Source organism: Pteronotus mesoamericanus, unplaced genomic scaffold (assembly GCF_021234165.1).
Source record: "Pteronotus mesoamericanus isolate MK-2021 breed Mesoamerican mustached bat unplaced genomic scaffold, CSHL_Meso_final contig_179, whole genome shotgun sequence".
Taxonomy (NCBI): Eukaryota; Metazoa; Chordata; class Mammalia; order Chiroptera; family Mormoopidae; genus Pteronotus; species Pteronotus mesoamericanus.
Genome location: NW_026555075.1, coordinates 1,172,133 through 1,194,336, shown reverse-complemented (window position 1 = coordinate 1,194,336; position 22,204 = coordinate 1,172,133). Strand labels below are relative to the sequence as shown.

General features: G+C 39.1%; 1 protein-coding gene across 1 annotated transcript in view; it reads right to left on the bottom strand.

Moving 5' to 3' along the window:
- DNAH7 (dynein axonemal heavy chain 7) overlaps positions 1-21,811 on the bottom strand; it is a 225,823-nt gene extending 204,012 nt beyond the window's left edge. Inside the window, 6 exon segments of the mRNA XM_054566705.1 lie at positions 4,900-5,044; positions 5,803-5,911; positions 8,716-8,778; positions 16,614-16,676; positions 21,600-21,748; positions 21,751-21,811. Coding sequence (XP_054422680.1) covers positions 4,900-5,044; positions 5,803-5,911; positions 8,716-8,778; positions 16,614-16,676; positions 21,600-21,748; positions 21,751-21,811 — 590 coding nt within the window.
- Between the last annotated feature and the right edge of the window lie 393 nt (positions 21,812-22,204).

Sequence of the window (22,204 nt, the reverse complement as noted above, 5' to 3'; positions counted from 1 at the left end):
AGGCACCAACCCCACTCCCTCAGACAATTCCCCACACTATTGTCCAGTCCGGGAGTCATGCATGTGTGTTCTTTAGCTGCTCTGCTTCCTATGCTATACTCTACATCCCCTTGACTATTCTGCAACTACCAATTTGCACTTTTCAATCCCTTCACCCCTTAGGCCCATCCCCCGACATCCCTCCCAACTGGCAAGCAAAAAAATGCTCTCTGTATCTACACTTCCATTTCTGTTCTGCTTATTTGTTTATTTTGTTTTTAGATTCATTTGAGATAGATATGTATTTGTTGCCATTTTATTGTTCACATTTTTTATCTTCGTGTTCATGAAGACCTAACACTTCATATAATGCTAGTTTGGTGGTGATGCACTCTTTTAGCTTTTTCTTGTCTGAAAAACTCCTTATCTTTCCTTTGATCTAAATGATGGATTTGCTGGGTAGAGTAATGTTTGCTGTAGGTCCTTGCTTTTTATCACTTTGAATGTCTTGCCAATCCCTTCTATCCTGCAAAGTTTTTCTTGAGAAATCAGCTGACAGTCTTATGGGAGTGCCCTTGTAGGTAACTAACTGCTTGTGTCCTGCTGCCTTTAAGATTCTCTTTGTCTTTAACCTTTGTCATTTTAATTATGATGTGTCTTGAGGTGGGCCTCTTTGCATTTAGCTTGGTTGGAACTCTCTGCACTCCCTGGACTTATATGTCTATATCCTTCACCAAGTTAGGGAAGTTTTCTTTCATTATTTTTTCAAAGAGGTTTCCAATTACTTGTTCTCTCTCTTCTCCTTCCAGCACCCTCATGATGTGAATCTTGGTCACTTAAAGTTGTCCCAGAGGCTCCTTAAACTATCCTCATTATTTGGGATTCTTTTTCTTTTCTTACTATTCTGATTGGTTGGGTTTTGCTTTCTTATGTTCCAAATTGATTATTTGATTCTCCGCTTCATCTACTCTACTGTTGATACCCTATAAATTGTTCTTTATTTTAATTTGTGTATCCTTCATTTTTTGCTGGATCTTTTTTATGCTGCTGAGGTCCTGATTAAGTTCCTTGCACATCCTTATAAACAGTGGTTTAAACTCTGCACCTAGCTCGCTTAACTCCATTTTGCTTAATTCTTTTTCTGGAGTTTTGGTCTGTTCTTTCATTTGTGCCATGTTTATTTGTACCCTTATTTGGGCAGCCTCCCTGTGTTTGTTTCTATGTATTAGGTAGAGCTGCTACATCTCCCAGGCTTGGTAGAGTTGCCTAATATAATAGGTATCCTACAGGGTCCAGTGACACAGCCTCTTCTATCACCTAAGCTTGGTACTCAAGGTATACCTGCTGTGTGGGCTGCGTATATGCTCCTGTGGTAGCTAAACCTTGATTGTTGTTGGCATTTCCAGGTCAGCCACTGCCTGTGTTCTGTCTGGGGTCACATAGCATAAACTAAAAAGCGATCTGCAGATTGTTGCTACTTGCCCTAGGCTTGGAGGTACCCAGCAGAGGCCAAGCTGTGAATTGAGGCTGGCTGCTGCTAGTGCTGCCCCTAGGGCAACTTAGCAAGAGATATGGGGCTCACTGAAGCCAGATGCTGCTTTTTTGAGAGAATTTAGAAAAATCTGAAGCATGGGCTAAGACAAGCCATTGGTATGGAAAAGCCACACTAAACAGCTTGGGTGGGCCTGAAATTGGGTGGTGGAGGGCCTCAAGGAATCACCAGTGTGGAGCAAACAGCATGAGCCAGGTTTATGGAGTCTCAGAAATGGTGCCCGCCGGCCAGCTCTGTGGCTCTGTGGTGGGAGGACTCAGAAAACGTACAGGGGCTCGGCCAACACTTCTGTCTGAGTGAAAACTGACTCCATCTCTTGCTCTGTTGCCAAGCAATTCAGTTTCTCCCTGTATGTCCCTGGTGCCTTGCAATGCTGCCCCCACACTGGAGCTCAGAGGGAGTAAGTCTGTGTACGGGCACTTCAAGAGGAACTGCCAGGGAGTCCAGCATTTCTGTCTTCCCCAGCCTCAATCCCCACTGGTTTTTACAGCCAAAAGTTATGGCAATGTCTCTTCCTGGAATGGGTACCCTGGGTTGAGGGTCCTGCTCTGGGGGTTGGGACCCTGAGATATCCTTCCTGATATTTATCCACCACTTGTGGTTGTGGGACCAGCCCATTCCATGTCTCTGCCCCTACCAGTCTCGATGCAGTTTCTTATTTATTTCTGTAGTTGCAGGGCTTCCATTCAACTCAACTTGTGACAGTTTGGAATGATGGTTGTTCTACAGTTTAGTTGTAATTTTGATATGGTTGTGCAAGGAGGTGAGCCATGTTTACCTATGCTGCCATCTTGACTGGAAGTCCAAGAGTATTCTTGAGTTATTCCTAAATTATATATGGTTATTTATAAATTCGGGATTTAAAGGAGCACTGATGGAAAAGACTTTAAATGTAGTTTTGCAGAAGACAGATTCATTCTTCAAAAGACCATTTCTCTGATTTCTAGACACATAACAAGTTACCAATGAGTGACACAGGAGTTCCTATGCTCTTTTATATTTATTGTTGATAAGGGTTCTTATAATGCAATGATGTCACAGCCATAATTCAATTCAAAATCTATACCAGATAGAAACTCCATTTTGTGACTTCTTCTGGAGTTCCCCTGTGTGTAAAGACATAGTTCACATCTTTAAGAAAAATAAGTTGGCCTAGGATAACTTAAACCTCTTTATCACTGAATGTATCATGCTCTGGATCCCAGCTTTATCTGGGTCAGTGATGCTGTATAATAAAACATTCCTTCCCGCTAACTGTCATGTGGACCTTAATAAAGTTGGGGAAAATAATACATGCCAAAAATAATAGTTAATATTTTTCAATCTAATGTTTTCAGGGGGAAAATTACTATTATTTTTAAATTCTTTAACCAGTTTAGTCACTAATTCAAGAGTAAGAGCAAAATAGAGATCTTTACAGAGATGAAAGTCGCAGGTTTACTCCCCACAGATCCTAACTGAAAGAACTAAGGAATAAGCTTCAGCAAAAAAGAAAATGAACACAGAAGTGAAGAGTACACTGCATAGGCAATTTCTTAAGAAATTAAAAAACATGTTAGTAAATCTAAGTGTTAACTTAAAAATATGAAGACTTGGTAGAAATAAAATAAACAATCACATGGAAAATGCAAAGGGTAGTTCAGAGGTGAGTTAAAGCATTCTAAGGTTTATTTGTGCTATTAAGGGGGAAAAGATAAGATAAATTTTAAACTTTTAAAAATAAATTACAATATGTGGTTTTAAATGTTAGAGTAACCAAAGAATAGAAATATATTTGATAGCTTTTAGGTCAATAGGAATAAAGGGAGAAGAGAGAAAATTCAATTCAATAGAATGCAGAAAAAATAAGCAAAGGTAACATATACTGAATAAAATATACAAACTAAATAGGTAGAAGTTAAGCCCACACCTATAAGGAATACCAATAACTATACACTATGAACAGCATTAAATACTCTATTTAAGAACAGAAACTCTTAGATTAAATATCAATAAGTCCACCCATATCCTGTTTATAAAAGGCATCACTAAAAAATTACATAAAATGTATGAGACTTTTGTTTCTTACAACACAGTAGCAAAGATAATCTGAAAAACTTCCCAGTACCATTCTCTAAATATTGAATAATGTGTCACAAAACTCTTTTTGAATAATAGCTGAGTTCACAAGAAAGAAAATACTCATGAGGAAAAACTGGAATCATAAGGCAAAGCAATCGGCAAAGCCCTGAGGCAATGGCTGCCCTTGGAGGGTTGTGGCTCCGGGCTGTAATGCCCGCGCATCAGGAGATTACGGTGTGGGCCTGAGTGAAATGAGGAGCTCAAACCGAGACCCCTGTATGAAGCTGAAACTCAAGATGGGTTCTACCCTCAGTCATCCTAGGACCAGTAATGACAGGCACAGGGAGTGGTATCAGGAAAGATCATCTGTTTTTTCCAGGACACTGCATTTAGAAGCAAAGAAAATGTTGCTTCTAACATTTTCTAACCAAAGTCCTACCACCCACGGTTTCGAGCGTTGACTGTACACAGCTGGAGTGACTTGAGAGTGCTTAAACAAAGAGACATAAGTGAGTCAAGCTAGTACTATGCCAGCAGCACCTGTCAAAAGCAAACTCCAAACCACTCTAGTATAGGCACATGCCCACAGTCCAGCTCCACAGGACTCCCTTTCCCTTTGGAAGCACATGGTATCCACCGTCCCCGCTTCAAGATGGCCATCCAGCTAGCAAAGTGCCACATGGAAATTGAACAGGGTTTTGAGGGTAAGTTGCTTACTGAAATGTGTCATCAAACTCTGTTGGTTCACAAATGGCAGTGTGCACACCTTGAGAGTTGTAATGAAGGAAAGAGGGCACTGATAACTAGCAGGAAGCTGTGAGGAAACAAGCAAAGAGGAACTACTAGTGCACATCTGAATTGCTCTCCATAAACAGATCTAAAAGTCAAGTCAGCCAAGCCGAGGCTCTACTCGCCACTGCTGATCACTTCACCCCAAACTCTTCCCTTTCTAAACAAGGAGACCCACAATGCAATGAAGTCATTACATCACCTGAGCCAATGAGATGGGGAAAAAACCGTTCCAAATCTTCCACCAGCCACCATGACTACAACCAGAACTCCCAGACATTTTGCTCTCTTGCTACCATGAAGTATTAACGTTTATACCTTTTCAGCTCGTGGTATTTTAAAAAGGGATACACTTAATAGGGACAAGCTCAATCTTTCATTCTTTATTTTACCCTGATCTCATTCCAACAAGGCCGTGGAGCATCCTTAGAGATGCACATAATTCTTATATTTCTGGATAAATAGTTTTCATGGGCCCCAGCAAGGATAACACATACTGATTAGCTTATAGAACTTACATAATGACATTAACAAGAGTGCTTCTGAAGTTCTCTCGTTCTTTATGTGGAGATTTGCTCTTTGATTTGGAAGTAGATGGCCCAGCACAACTATCTTCTACTTGGTCTAGTAATGTGCCCTTTTTTCCGTGTCCCATGTATTTGGCTAAATTTTTAAAAAGCATAAGTTAGTCATCTAAAAAGTAAGCTGCAACATTTAAGTGTTTAAAATTAAGTGCTAAAATACCTGTAAGAAAAAACTACAGGCTTTAAGTTCTCAAGTTATCATAGTATAATTATCTTCCTTTCCCCATCAGGAAGTTAAACTACTCTTGTTTCATGTAATCATAATAGAAACACTATTTCTAGATTATTTAATAACTTTATTTCATATTTTGAATAATATGCTAGTAAACTCAAATTTCCAATTATGTTTCTATCATATATTATTAAAATAAACAAGATTAAAATTATGATAAAAGCAGAATACAAAACTATTTCGGACTATTTAAAGACCATGATGAAAAAATGTTAATATTCAATGTAATCAACCTGATGAGTCAAAATAATAAAAAATACTAAAATAACTAAATTGGAAATAATGTATACAACTTATTAAAATCATTCTTAGAAAAAAATTCTTAGTCTTTGATGCATAGGCAAATTCTGACCACAATATATCAAAATTTTAATATAAATATTTCAATCCTTAAAATGTCAGCTTTTATAACATTTACAACAGCCTAAAATAGCTAACAACTGGAATCAATCTTTTTCTGAAGGAAAACATTTGAGATAAATTTTTCTACTTGATATAAAGGTTATTTTAGTTTTATAATTTCACTACTCTATTAGCTAAATGCCATATGATTTTTTTCTTTAGAAAATTTTCTTAAATCTAAGCTTGAATATTAAAGGTCTTACCACATGACTGTTCGTTTTTAACACTAAACTGTTCTGGAATATCCTCATCCTTCTTTATACTCAAATGGAATGATGGAGCTGCCTGCTGCCACTGGGGCTTTGTGCTAACCTGCAGGGTGAAATTTCAATGCATTAAAAAGACAAGGTAAAAAAACAACAACCTTTTTTTAATGAAATGCATGAGCATTATAAACACAGACATTTTCTCCAACAAATCAGGACATCTGGAAAGAAGGGCCAAGCCCTCAACAGCCAATCTTATTCAAGCCTGGGAAAGGCCATTTATGTGACATTTGGAAGACATTGCCAAAGGACCTTGGGCTGCTTTGATGTGGGCACCTGTAACTAACACTGGGGAGTTCATTCCAGAGTGACTACTCACCCCCAGATATTGGTGAGTGCTTTTTAAGCTTTCCATTTTCATGAGAGGCACCCTCTGCTGGTCTCCAATGCTAATGAGTTCCACTATATTCCAGCTCCAAAAGGCTTCCTGTCCTCATGGCTTTCAGTGTCTCTAGATTACTCTGGAAACTCACACATTTATTCCACCATTTAAGGCAGGGGTCCTAAATTCTTGTACGTACACCAATTCAGGCAGGTGTCATAAAAGACAGGGGAAGGCTGGGGTCGATAGCTATGGGCCCTCGGTTTCAGTGCTGGGAAACAAGGCAGGGTAGGGACTGTGGCAAACAGAGAAACACCTAACTCTTTCAAAAGGCAACAATTTGTTGAGCTCGAGCCAATTATTGAACTACCAGAGCACAGACCCAATGTTACTGGCATCCATAGCTCTTCAGTAAACACAGATGGGAGGATTTTAAAGTAAAAGGTACTAATTTTTTTAACGCTGACAATTGAGTCACTGTCTTCCTTTCAGATGCAGACCAACTGGCTAGCCGCTGCTTATACTGACTTCTTCTTCTTCACAGTTTTACTTTCCCCAGTGCCTTACTTCTGCTTCCAAATAAACTACCTGCACACAAGTCCTTATCTCAGGCTCTTCTTTAACAAGAAAATAGGATAATACAATGTATAAATTAGTGCTCTTCAACCATCCACCTGCTTTCCCTTCTTCCCCTCTCATCTTGCTCCATAAAGGATCTGAGATTTGTGGAAGTGCTTGGAGTGAGAGGAGCAGAGGGGTGAGAGTCGGGGGACCAGCTCACAGAGGCTGGGAGCCACTGGTGCTCGGTCACCTTGGTTTCAACAAGAATCAGCTTCAGAAGCATGAGGTCTGTAATGAAAATCACGCTTGGTCTTAACTATCGCCAGAACATTTATTTAATTAAATCTAAACCTTAACATCCAAAACAAAATGCTTTTTAAAAAAATGTATTTTTTAAAACATCTTAAAAATGTCTTTTCCTTTAAAACACATAAAACTCAAAGAATGCTGAAAATGTAATGTACGGCCAAATATGAACATAAAACCAGGTTTAAATCAGCCAACAAAAGTATTGTAGACCATTGCATACCCTGACAGGAAACTCAGTCACTGAATATTAAGTAAGGAAATTTAAGTTTACATTTCTAAACCTTTATACTAACAAGACACAACAAACTAAAAGCAGTATTTTTTTTTATTTTAAAATGTGTTAAATATTAAAAGAGAAAATAAAATGTTCCATTTCAAGTCTTGTCTTTTAAACTAGAAAATTTAAAATAGATTTTGCAGAACTAGGGAAAACATACTATAGCTCAATTCTACAGAATTTGGCATGATAATCAGGTCATCAAAAAAGCATATTTTCTATTAAAATGTGCATTTTGGAATGTTCAATACAATTTCACAGAATAATATCAATTCAAGTTTCTAGATAAAACATGTCTTTCCTTTTAAATTATCAGAAGTCTTTTCTAAATACAAATTCAATTTCACAGTTTGTTCTCGGCTGTTATATCTTTCAAAGATAATGCTTTGGTTGAACCCTAAAAACATGATGCTAAGTGAAATAAGCCAGTCATGAAAGGACAAACATTGTATGATTTTACTTATGTATGGGCCCTGGCATAGTCAAATACATAGAGACAGAGAGTAGAATGAATGGTGGGCGCCATGAGATGGGAGGAGGGAGAATGGGGAGTTACAGTGTAGTGGGGGACGTTTCAGTTTGGGAAGATGAAGGAGTTTCAGAAATGGATGGTGGTGATGGCTGCACAGCAATGTGAATATTCTTAATGCCAAAGAACTACAGTTCAATTGAAAATGGTTACAATGGTAAATTTTATGTTGTGTATATTTTATCACACACACAAATGTTTGCATTGAGCCTTCACTTAAGTTCAACTTTCAGAAGTCACAAGGGCATTACTCAATGGCATTGAACTCACCATAATTAGTAGGTAGTAAAATTTCTTATAGTAAAATATACCTGACTCAGTACTTATCAGCTAAAAATGTTTATTAACTGCCTCTTTTACAGGACAATGACAATTTATAGTCATAATAAAAAAGAAAAGATGGAAAGATCTGAGGAATCCTCTGTGGCATAACATTTCACTGTTGGAAGATACATCTCAAAGATCATCAACTGTGCTCATATTCAAGATCAGAAACTGAGCCCCAGAGAACTAAGGGGCCATCTCAGATCACAGAGCCATTAGGGGCAAAGCTGTCACCTGCGGCCCCATTTCCTGACTCCAACACAGATATACGTTCTGCTATTCCATCTTAGAAAATCTTTGATCCAGTATATTTAAATACTCTGAACATAACTAGGAAATTATATTTTACAGTTACCTTATTAAAATAGTTATTTTTCCTAATATCTGTACCTCATAGAATTTCTCCATTAGGGAATAATCAAATGGAACACAAAATTCAAAATCAGAAATTTAGTTACTTACAAGTTTGAAAACTAATAAACATTCTTAAAAGGGCAAAAATTCACTGAGAGTGTATAGGTGAATTACCATGGCCAACTGCGGTAAAACTCTTCCTGGTGCCTTGAGTTTTTCTTTGCTGCCTGGTTTATCCTGCATGGAAAATATGGGGGGTGAGGGGAACTCTGTTAATGCAAAAATCGAATCCCTCAACCAATTTTTCAGCAGTCTGCTATAAAGTGAAGCACATACTATCTAAAATATTCAAAGACATAATCCACTACTTTTCAAGTTCTCGAAGTTTGTCTTAGAATTGCTTTCTTCACAGCCAGGAAAGAAGTAAAAAAGGCACCCAACGATACTAGTCAGAAAGCTTTAAAAAGTGTGCAAAACCTTTTATCAATTACATTATCTTCTAGGAATTTATCTGAACCTCTTCAGTACCCAGGGCTTACTCAGCTCCACCTCCCTTCTCCATCACTAAAATATCAGCTTGGTCCTCTTGACAACCAGAAGGCCCTACTTCCTAAGCTCACAATGTATTCCAGATAACACACCTTAAAGTTGCCATAAGTAGCATTTGTACTTTTTAGCAAGAACTTTCAGAGAAAAGTGCTGCTATCTCCTTTGAGTAGAGGATGATTCCATTGTAGAAATTTCTTCTAGGTAAGAGGAAGCACTTGTTGAGAATGAGACTTTGATTTATAAGCAGATAATATGAGTTGTGCTTTTTGCCAATTGTCAGTTTACTGCCTCTCAGCTCTGAATCTACTTTTTTTGCCCTTGTTTTTGATTCTTGAGTGGAATCCTGTAATATTTCTCCTTTGCTTAGCAGTATTCATATTATAAAGGGTGCTTAAAAAAAAGAAAGAGTATAAAGGCCCCATGGGCAAAGACAACCAGGAGTCAGGGGGAGGACTGAATGTAGGAGGTCGGGGTAGGTAGAGCAGGGGAGAGTAATGGGGGGGAAGGGGGACAACTGTAATTGAACAATGATAAAAAAGAAAAAGAAAAAAAAACACTGTAAGAGGAAGGGACTTTGCTTCCTGGTTCCAGTGCTTTCTCTCATGTCTCCCACAGTGTGGCTGTCAGCATTCTTGCCCTCGGGTACTTCCTGGCCTATGGCAGACACCTTCCAGCAGGTTTCAGTGGCATTCCTAAGGGTAACTTTCCAGAATGTTCCCCACACTTCACAGAGGGAGCCTTCCTTTCAAACTTCAGCATCCCTGCAGGTGGTTTTCTCGCTTCCCAGCCCAGGCCTGGAACACCTCAGCAAAGGTCCCAAGTGGGCCACTGCCTCTGCCTCTCCAAGAGGTCTTAATCTTAGCTTTGTAAAGTGTTAGATCTTTTAAGTTTCTTCCTTGAGTGCTCTCCCTTAGACCTAAAGGGAATGGCTGCTCCTTATGTCTGCTAATCATGTATTCTTTAAAGTTACATTATCCAAAACAGCATCTACTGGCCACCTCTAGCTACTGACCTCTTGTAATGTTATTCATCTGAAAAGATGTGTTTAAGTGTAAAATATATACTACATTTTTAAGACTTAGTACAAAATACAAAGTATATAAATTATCTTGTCAATGATTCTTGGTATTGATTATAATATATTTTAAGAGTATATTGATTATAGTATGTGCTGTGTATTAAGTTTACATAAATTTTCTCATTTAATTCTCTCTCAAGTGTTATGAGGTAAGCCAGGTTATACCATTTTTGTGCCTGTTGTATACATAAGGACTGTGTGTATGGGGGGGGGGGCTGTCCAGAAAGTATCCAGCCATGTGCTATGAAAAATACGGACTTTTTGAAATCTAATATTTACTATTTTTTTCCATTACCATTTAGTCCCCTTATACCCCCTCATCCCAGCTATCCCCACACTGTTGTCTATGTCCAGAAAAATAGAGACATTTACTGAAGAAGATACAAGAAACACTGTACTTAGGACAATGACGCTTCAGTGCCCTTCAAACTAGGCACCTTGGGACCTCACACAGTTCTCCCAGCATCTCTTCCACTGTTCAAAACATGGTCTCAATCTTGCTATGACTTTGCGAAACCTTCATCGGGCATAGAAAACCAGGCAACTTCCTTTGGGAAGACTGGGCCTTTGTTTCCAAATCATAGCCGCAGACCCACCATTCATCTCTGGTTATGACCTTCTTGAGGAAATCTGGTTCATTGGCAGCAGTTTGAATCAAGTCATTAGCAACTGCAGCACAATGTTCCTCCTCTCTGGTAGCAAAAACCGCAGAACTAATTTTGCCACGACAGATTTCATGCCAAGATCCTGTGTCAAAATCTTGGACACAGTAGTTTTTAGAATCCCGAGATCAGCCACTAGCTCTCACACTGTCAGTCACCAATTGTTGACTGCAGCCCACACATATTCAATATTCTCAGGTGTTCTGCTTGTTGCAGGCCCTCCAGAATGTGGATCACTTTCAAGATTCTCGAGCATCTTTGAAGCATTCGTGCCACATTTATTTGTGCTGCACTCATTGCATCATCCCCAAAAGCCTTCTGAATCATCCACTCTGTGGAATAGTTTCCACAGAGGAATGTTCAAGCTTAACACAAAATTTGATGCAGACTTGTTGCTCTACTTGCACAATCATTTTGAATGCGATGGCCACACAGTACACATGCTCACTCAATGGCATCTACAGCCCCCAATGACTAGTACAATGAAGTTGTCATTGTTCACGCATGCGCATTCCAGTCCACTCTCCTTGGCTGCCAGGTTACATCAATGTCGTGCAAACCATTCTCATTATATTAATAATGGCTAGACTTTTCTAAGACTATATATATAAAGTTTATGCCTCCACAAAGTGCACAGTCCAGTTAATATTAAAAACTACATGCTCCCATCATCCAGGATAGGAGATGGTGTGGAACAGAATATCCAAAGAAAATTTCAAAATGAAAAAGGATGGAAGTTAAGTCTTGAAGCACAGCCATACCTCTACAGAGGACAGCAAGGAGCTTACTGAAAGAAGAGGGAGCATCACAAACAACACCTCGGGAGGAGATGCTGGGGTTGATGGTGAAGGGACTTGGCCCAACTGAAGTGGAAGGTATAACAATTCTCTTATTCAACAATGATTCACTGAACACCTACCATGGGTCAGACCATGTGTCAGGTTGTCTTTAAGGCACTAGAGCTTCAATCATGAATAGAACAAAGCCCCTCTGCTGGTGGCACTTACATTCAATAGAGATACAGAGAGCCACCTCAGAATAAATATATCGTGTAATGTCAGGAAGTAATAAGGGCAATGGTGAAAAACAAAGCAGGGTACAGGGGATGGAAGGTGGAGAAGGCTAGGTTAGATGGGGTAGTGAGGCCTTTCTGCATAGGTTATGTTTGAGTAGGAACCTAATCAGGGACAAGGGAGGGCTGGACAGGTGGGTGCTGCATATGACTGAAGACATGGGTTTGGGGGCTTGATTGGCCTGGCTGGCCACAAAGGACCATTGCGGCCTCCTCTTGGGGTGACTTCAAGTCCCAGTTTGTGGGGATGGTTTCAGTTTATACCTCTTGCTCAAGCATAATAAGGACCACTTTCACTCACAGTGGCATCTCAGTCTGGATGATAAATTATACTGTTACCTTATTTATCATGCAAGGACATACAAAGGATTATTTCACAAATGGTCCTGACAGCAGTAAACAAGATATACAGGAAAAAAACTGGAGTCAGCTGTGAGGAGACTTTAGCAGGTTTTAAAAACAATCCAGGCAACCTGATTTAAAGAAAATGCTAGTAACTCAAGGTCACCTCAACCTTCCTAAGGCATAGCCCTAATCATCCTCTCCCCTGGTCCGAAACATCAAAAAGTCCCCTATTAAAGGGACTTTGTCTTAGTTTTCATATCCCCATGAATACGCCCAAACTGTTTCATTTCTCAGCCTCTCTTACACTTACTCCACAGCCACAGGCCTTGAGCCAGACAACGCAGTGTGAGCAGGACAAGCGGTTCAGAGCTGGTGCACTTCCTCCATTGCTCTCTCACGCCTGCCACCCACAGCAAGGCGGCCAGGCATTCCCGCAGGCTACCTGCCCCGCCTCAGACCTCATGTGAGCACGGGGCAGTCTTTGTCGGGTTGGGTCTCTGAGATTTTGGGGGTGTGCCTGTTATGTCGGCTAGATTACCCTGACGCACAGAACTGCCAATGTCCCCTCACTATCTCCCTGAAATCTGGCACTTTCTTCAACAGGTATCAAAAAAGCTTAACTTTCTTTTTAACTACGATTGCAGATGATTTCCTCTGAATATAAATAACACTGCTTTGGTAATTCTCTTCTTGTTTAAAGTCTGACTGGAATATATCTGTGTGCCTATCCTGATCGCCTATCCCCTCACTCTGCTCCATCTCGACTACTAAGTCAGCCTTATAGGGCTGGAAAAACTAACTTTAAAATAATTTTAACTCTATCTTAAAAATATAAATTGGTTAATCAAGCCCTTAAAAAAATAAAAAGAGTTGCAGTGAACTTCAGACAGTACTTCCGAAAGTACAAACAGCAGATTAGGTGAATGTTTCAGACATATCCAATGCTGTACCCCAAAATGGCTCAGTTTTCTGCAATTCCCAGTGGGCCACAGGATGTGAAGGGGAACATGAGCACGTTTTCACTTTCTCAGAGTGAAAGGCTTCCCTTTGGGTAGAAGGAGGGTGCAGTCAAGGCCTGATAGAACAGTGTCATAGATGATTAAGGTTCTGGGATACATGGTCTGAGGCTCTAGAATATTCATACTAGGATGCAGAGGCAATTCAAACGAGGTCTGTTGTACTGGAGCCAAGACAAATGTACAAAACATCTTGCTCGACTCAGGTCTCCCACACAAACCCCTACACACCTGAGTTCTTTGGACCTCACACCCATTGTGCACACTGAGCTCTCACCCCGCATCCTCGGCACCGTTGAGTAGAGGAGGGTGGTGAGGGCCTTAATGTTCCCTTCTTATAATGTAGTGCCGAATACACATCTCATAGAATATTTTATAAGTAGTGGTTCTCTGGCTAACCAAGAAGAGCAGCCACTCATAAGCCAGACCACCATCTAGCTAAATAATGTTGTTCTTCAATAAAGCTAGAAGGGTGGATTTTAAAATAACATCTACATTTTTTTTTTCAAATGCTGTTAAGCAATTCTACTTTAGTCTGCATTTTTTTCGATGATAACTTAGGCATACACCATCCTTTCAGTGTGCTTTGGCACTCCTCTGAGGCTGGGCTTAAGGGAATGAGGGAATTCCACTGACTTTTTATTTTTAATCCTCACCCAAGGATGTATTTATTGATACTGAGGGTGGGGTAGAGGGAGCGGGGGTCGACAGAGATCAGTGTGAGAAAAACATCCATTGGATTCCTTCTGTGTGGTCAGGGCATGAACCCACAACCTAGGTATGTGCCCTGACCAGGGATCGATCCCGCAACCTTTTGGTGTACAGGACAACACTCCAACCAACTGAGCCACTCGTTCAGGGCACAATGACTTTATTATCAAACAAACCTTGTGTCTCACATTCTTTCCCACCCTCTGAGCCTCACCTCTGATTCCAGACATAGCTGTAATGAACAGTTCTCTGCTGCCTTCAATTCATGTAGGAATGACAGTGTTTTGCCTGAGGAAAATGTCTACCCACCTCGCTGCGGTGAGGCTTCTCGAGTGCCATGGGAATCTCAGGATGGCTCACTTGGCACACACAAGTGAGCTGCCAGAAGTGGGTAGGAGTTAACATCCTCTAGAGCAACCTCCATCAGTTTGAAACGAGCGCTGATGGATAAATGCTACCCCTGATCATCTTCAAGTGGACAATTCCAGAAAGCATTCTATAAGCCCTCAGGAGGTCATGGCAGATCACCCCAATTGCCTAGTGTGACAGGCAATTTGGTAACACACCCTCAGATTGACTTCTCTTTCTTCCTAGTTTTACTCTCCCCCAATCCCTTACTCCTGCTTCCTTCCAATTACAGGGCACACAAGTCCTTTTTCAGGCCCTTCTTCCACTTGAAAAGAAGCTAAGCCAACTTAAAAATCAGTGACCTTCCATCCTTCTGTCTGCCCTTCCATTTTTTTCACTCTCATCTTGCTCCATAAAGGATTTAAGATTCATGGCAGGGCAATGAGCGAGGTGTGCACAAAGGGTGAGAACTGGGTCACCAGCTCACTAAGGCTGGGAGTCTCCGGGGCTGGTTCAACTTGACTTCAACGACAGGATCACCTCCAGAAGCATGGAGGTCTGTAGTGACAATCTCTCTGGTTTTAACTACTATCAGGAATGGTTATTCATGCACAAACCTTAATATTCAAATAAAAAGATTTTATTCAATGGCTTTTTTAAATATTTTAAAATTTTGACTTATCTTAAAAGACATAAAACGTAAAGGATATGGAAGGAAAACTGCAAGATACAGTTAAATATGAACACAGTATAAGGTTTAAATCAGCTAACAAAAGATTTTAGATAATTATATGCCTCATTGGCTAGAAAAATTCATTCATCTCAGCCAGTGAATATTTATTAAGTAAATTTGAATTTGGCCACATACTAGTTAACATTAAAAAAAAACTAACAGCCTTGACCGGTGGCTTTGGCTGGTTGGAGTGCTGACCAGGTTTGATCTCCAGCTGGGACATGTATGGGAGGCAACCTATCAAAGTTTCTTTTTCATCCATATCTCTCTCCCTCTCTCTCTCTCTCTCTCTCTCTCTCATCAATATCCCTGGGTGAGGATTTTTTAAAAACTAACAGCAATGTTTTCTCCACTTTTAAAATTTGTTAAGTTTTAAAAGAGAAAATGTTTGTTCCATTTCAGGTCTCTATCTTTTAAAATAGAAAAAATAAAATAGATATTTGCAGAACTAATGAAAAAAGATACTATGATTTATTTCCTGGAGCATGGTGTGATAATCTTGGCATTATTTTTTTTTTAAAGTTCACAATTAAAATATGTACTTTCAAATGTTCAAGAACATTTACCTGCAAAAAAATTTTTTAAAGATTTTATTTATTTATTTTTAGAGAGGGGAAGGGAGGGAGAGAGAGGGAGAGAAATATCAATGTGCGGTTGCATTTCACACGCCCCCTGCTGGGGACCCAGCCTGCAACCCGGGCATGTGCCCTACACTGGGAATCTAGCTGGCAATCCTTTGGTTCACAGGCTGGTGGCTCAATCCACTGGGCCACACCAGGTAGGCTGCTTGCAAATTTTTCATTCAAGGTTTTTCAAGCTGAAAGAATCTTATATTTCAAATTATTAGGAATCTTCTTTGTATGAAGTAATGCAGATTCCATTTTAGAGCTCATTCTGAGCTTTTAAAATATGTTGCAAAACATATAATGTTTACATTGAACTTCCACTTAAACTCAGCTTCCAAGAATTACAAGAGTGTAACTCAATAGCATTAAACTCAACATAATTAATAGATAGTACATTTTACTGCAGTAAAATCTTACTTGTCCAGCACTTTACAAATTAAGCGTCTACTACCTATCTCTTTCCACAAAACAATAATAATTCAAAGTCAAGATAATGAAAAAGCTTTAGTACAGCATTTTAGTGCCAGAAAGTGACACCTTCTCAGAGATCACCAAATCAACACTAATTCAGAGAATCTAGGGCTTTGAGAGGTAAGTGACTCCCCAACAGTCTCACACAGCCATCAGTGACAAAAATTTTTTCTTGACTCCAACACTGATTCTGTTAGACCATCTTCAAAATTCATTTATTGAGAATACTCAAATACTCTATACATGCTAGCATGTTATAGCTTATACTTCATTTATTAAGACAGTTATTTTCCCTAAGGTATATACCTTATAGATATTCTCTATCAGAAAAAAATTAAACAGACCACAGAATTTAACAACAGAAACTTAGTAACTTATTTACAAGTTTGAAAACTAATAAACATTATGATAAAACAATAGAGTATAATGATATAAAGCAAAATGACATGTTGGTAAATTACCATAGACAACTGGGGTAAAAATCTTACTGATATCTTGGATTTTTCTTTGCTGGTTGATTTATCCTGCATGAAAAATATAAAAAAATGAAACTTTATTAATGTTAAAACTGATTCACTCAACCAAATATTACAGAGTGTCTAATATAAAGTAAAACAAGTATCCAAAATACTCTAAAACATACTTTACAGATAGTATTTTATTGTGTACAGGAAATCATAAGGAATCCATATAAAATATTAGCACTAATGAAGTGAGCAAGGTTGTAGGATATAAAATTGATACACAAAAAATCAGCTGTATTTCTAGACACTAGCAATAAATGATACTAAACTGTAAGAAATAAATCCACTTACAACAGCATCAAAAAGGATAAAACACTTAGAATAAATTTAACAAAGGGAGTGAAAGACATACAATGAAAGCTATAAAACATTATTGAGAGAAATTTTAAAAGACTTTAATAAATGGAATTGGAAGACTAATTTCTTAAGATGACTAATTTCTTAATATGCAATACTTCCCCCATAATCTACAGATTCGACATATTCCCTATCAAAATCTCAACAGGTTTTTTTTGGTAGAAATTAACAAGTTCATAAAATCATAAGATCATAAGTTCAAGATCACAAAATTCACAGGGAAACGTAAGGGACCAAGAACAGCCAATCTTGGAAAAGGAGAGAAAAGTTGGCAGACTCACACTTCCAGATTTCACAACTGACTACAAAGCTGCAGTAATGAAAATGGCGTAAGATTAAATGTATAGATAAAAGGAATAGAATTGGGAGTTCAGAAATAAACACACACATTTATGGGCAACTGATTTTTGACAAGGGTGCCAAGACAATTCCATGGAGAATTGGTCATATCTTCTGAGAATTTATCTGAATTTAATTAGCACTGAAAGTTTCCTCAGCCCCATTTACCTTTTCCATGGCTAAAAATTTTTCCCCAGAGTTCTCCACTTCTCAAGGTCATAATGTATTCAGGTTAAGGCACCTGCACCCTCAAGTTACTGTAAGTAACATTTGTACTTTTTAGCAGTAACTTTTAGAGAAGAATGTCTTTACCTTCTTTGCAATAGAGAATATTTCTATGGTAGGAATTTTATCTAGGTAAGAAGCAGCACTGCTAAGAATGATTCTTTGAATTATAAAACATAATGTGAGTTGTGCTGTGGACACTTGTCAATTCCTTGCATCTCATCATCAAATCTATGCTTTCTGTCTTCCTTTGTGATTCTTGAGCAGGACTCTACAGACATTTCTCCACCTGGCCCAATATTTGTAAAGGGTTCAAAATAAGACACTGCAAAAGAAAGGGAATTTTCTTCCTGGGCCCAGTACTTCTTCCCATTGCCCCCACATGTGGCTGCCAGCAGTCACCGCCCTTGCCCTTGGGCACCTTCCCAGCCTGTGGTGCGTGTGTGACGGACCCAGTGGCAGACCCCTAACGCAGGCTCACTGTTATCCATAGGGCAGCTTTCCAGCAAGTTTCCCTTGCATCAAACAGGGAAACCCCTTTCAAACCTTTCAGTCTGCAAGCAGGTGGTTTTCTCACTTCCCACATTAATACTTTCGTCACCGATTATCATAGCTATATAATGCTCTACTGTATGAATATAATGCCACTTATCCATTCCATTCTCTTATGAATGAACATTTTAGTTAATTTCCAATGTTTCTATTACAAAATATGTTTCAATAAACATCTTTTGGCTTGTATTTTAGTATACACACAATATTTGTATTTTGCATACACCCAAACAATGTATGAATATATTTATTATACGTGTGTATGTGCCTGTTTTTGTGCCTTTATTTAATTCCATTGCTGTATTTATCTATCTGTAAATAATCATGTTGTCTAAATTACTATGACTTCACAATAGGTCTTGAAATCTGTAAGATCCCACTTTACTATTCTAAAAATTATGAATAATTTTGACTTTTAGTCTACCGTGTGAATTTTAGAATCGACACTGCATGGAAGTTTTTGCAATTTTAATAGAAACATTGAATTTCTAAAATAATTTAGAGAAAACTGACATTATAATAACACTGACTCTTCCTTTTCATGAACACAGTATATTTCTTTATTCAAGTCCTAAGAGTATATCCTTCAAAAACACTTTATAATAGTCTTCATAAGTGTCTTATACACCTTTTGTTAAATTTATTCTCAGGTATAAAGGTTATGGAAGGGAAAGCATTATAGGATCCAAACAAATGACTTAAAAATTTTAATCCCAGTGGATTAGTAAATAGGGAAATGTCTCTGAATGCTGCATCTATTTATAGTAATTTCTGTGATGTGTCTTGTTTGCCCAAGTCAAATCTCCATGGATTTCTTCCTGCTCTGTGACTGGAAGCCTGAATCCTATGTATGGACACGATCTGTGTTCCCAGCCCCTGGCTTCGGGCAGGGATTAAGCAGTGAGAGGCACCAGTAGGAGACCAGAGAGAGAGAGCAGGAGGAGTAGGGGTGTAGGGCTTCTTTCCTAGTACTCTGTTTCCCAGCTTTCTGACAGTGGCTGAATTTCTCCAGAGCTCACCTGCCAGGAAGCTGCCATTCCAAGCCCCCAGTTCTCATTCTGAGAGCAGTGTTCAGTTTCTTTGGCCCATCAGTCCTAGAAATGGTAATAGCTGTCTATTGCTAGCCATCCTTAAATGCCTCCTCATCCCTGTTGGTTCCTTCCTTAACCTTGCCCACACCTCAGCAAATGCTCTCTTTATAAGTTTTCTTCAGTTAAATCTCTTTGAGCATGCCATCTGTTTCCTGTTTGGATCTTGACTAATCTAATTTCACATTACCAAAACCAAACTTTAGCTGAAGAATCTAGGTCTTCCTTAAGTAGTCTGGTTTTACACTTATTTTTTATTCTGCTGATTTTCAACTACTTGTCTATTGGAAGGGCTGTTGTAAACCTCATATAATCCAAATTTAACCACTCTCATCGAATGACCAGAATCTATGAATCTATGATATGAATGTATCGTCAACTGAAACTCAGAATGCCTTATCTTCTGTTTTCACTAATTTAAAAATGAAATGAGCAATTGTAAAAGACATATTTATTTTAAATACCTAACTTAAGAACTCAGATGGCTATTTCTGAAAAATGTCACATTACTCTCAACCTTCCACTAATGAGATGAATATGCTAAAATCTCCTTTGGCAAATATGAATTACCACCTGCTTACTTTTTCAAACTAAATGAATACATAAGTAAATGTCACATAAAATGGCATTTCCAAAGTTTAATTCATTCCATTTGTTTTAGTTTGAAATATAAAAGTTTTCATCCTTTCAAAAGGAAAGCTACACTCAAAATTAGCATAAATGAGAGCATCAATTAAAATTACAGACCAACTAAAGCAGTGAGAGGGGGTCCTCTGCTGTTTAAAAATAGTATACTGAAAATGTAAATAATCCTGGATGGGCTCAGGCTCATTCTTTCAAGATCCCACTGCCTTTTTTAATAATATAGGTCCTTTGGGAGGGGTAAGGGAAGGGTAATGGGTGTCATTTCTAAACAGTACTTTTATTAAGATGAAGCAAAACTTAACATTTAACTGCCAATAGGTTTATAGTGGATGCTTTTCAGCTGTAAATTGGTCAATTAGGGGCTTTGCAAAATAATAGCTATTCAGAAATGCTACTGCAAATATGATAAATGTATACTGTAAATTTCAACATTGTAGAATATGATTCAAGATCAAGCCAAAGGCTAAAATCGACATCAAGCAAGTTGCTGAATGTATATTATTGATGGTGGTGATGACAAAATTTTTTTAAAAAGGACTTTGATTACAATACCACATAGAAAAAATCAGCACAGTCTATTTCTCTAATTGCTGTTTTTTAGTAATCTGTATCTCAATTTTCTTTTGTTTTTGTTTGTTCATTTGTCCTTTTACGATTAATTACTAATTAAATGGTGAGTGAACCTGTATGTTTCTTAGCTCTTCATTTGTCACACATTTCAATATAATGCTGAAACACAATTTTTTTCATCAGTCATTGACTACTTACTTGATTAATTAATGACATTTTCTGTTAGTAATCTACAACCCAATGGATCGGGGAACAAATCACCTTTTGACACCATTTCCACAATTAACTCTAAGACAGAAAGAAATTGTAAAGCATGGAAAAAAGTTATAGTTTAGTGTCAAAACACAGAAGTTAAGCAAAATTTGCAGGCTTAAAAGCAACTGTTTCCTATTCAGTACCCGGATGTTTAAGGGGCTTTTTTCCATATTCATCTTAGAGAGTTGGAGTTGTTTTCTAGCTAGCCAAAATAATAATACCTAGGCTTAACACTTTCCTATCTGTTCTGGCATTAAAATGTTTGACCATTGTTTTGCATTTCTTTTGTTTACCGTTTCTCTTAGGTTCAATAAAGAAAAAGTTCTGAAATGTAACTATTGCAATTTTCTTAAGAAAATATCCCACTTATCACTTACCAAACCCTTTCACGTATGGTATGGTATGGTATGGTATGGTATGGTATGGTATCTTGAACTTCACAACCTTAGAAAGGAGGAAACATTACTCTGATTTTCCCCTCAGCAGAGAAGGTTTAGAAAGACGAAATGATTTGCCCTAAGTCGTACAGCTAGGACGGGGCCTGGATTCCAAGCCGGAGACCGAACCCACCGCGACTCCCCACCGAGCTTCCCCGACCCAAACACAACCCACTATTAAGTACCCTGGGAACACCGTCGGACTGTAGTATAAACTGCTGGCGCACCGCTCTACTGATAGCTTGGTTGTTATGACAACATCAAGGACGAACGGTAGTAAGGAAACACAGAAGAGTTTTCACGGAAAGCACTCAGTACCCTCAATCATAACTGGGTGAAGGAGGCTGTACCCCGCGGGGTCGCGACTGGGGAGTCTAAAGTACCCGGGCTTCAGCGTTTGAAATGCGAGGGAACCTTCCGGGCGAGGTGAGCCTTGCTGGGAGCCGCCCTCTCACCTGCTCGCTGCTCATGGCTGCGAGGACGCGCTAACGGCACCCAGCGGCTCCCGGATTGCTGCTACCTGACGCCCCCGAGACCCCTCCGACCAGAAATAAGACCCCAGGAGAGCGGGCCTGGCAGTCTCAGCTAGCTGGGCGCAGGGACTGTGTATTGTCCCGGAAGCGTCGTTGCTAAGCAACGCGCCGGCACAGGTTCCATTTCCGGTCATCTGCAGCTCCCTGGAGAGCACCCGGAAACGGGCAGCGGGTCCCCTGGGAGCTTTCCAGGACCCCCTCAGCGCCTCTCTGAATTAGGGACACGCCTTTGACACTCATTAACATACAAATGACATTGAAATGCAGGAGTACAGATGAGATGGCTCAGGGAGTATGTAGAACGAGAACGAAAGAACATCTAGTATTAAAATAACAATCTTTAAGAATTGGACAGAAGGTGAGCCTGCACAGAGAACTGAAAAGAAGTGCCCAGAGATAACTGGGAACTAAGAGTACAGCGAATCCCTCTTTAAGGGGGTGGATAGGTTTCTTGGAAGCTGCAGCTTTAAGCAAAACAACGTACCAAGAAATCAGTTTTACCATAGGCTAACTGAAGCCGGAATGCG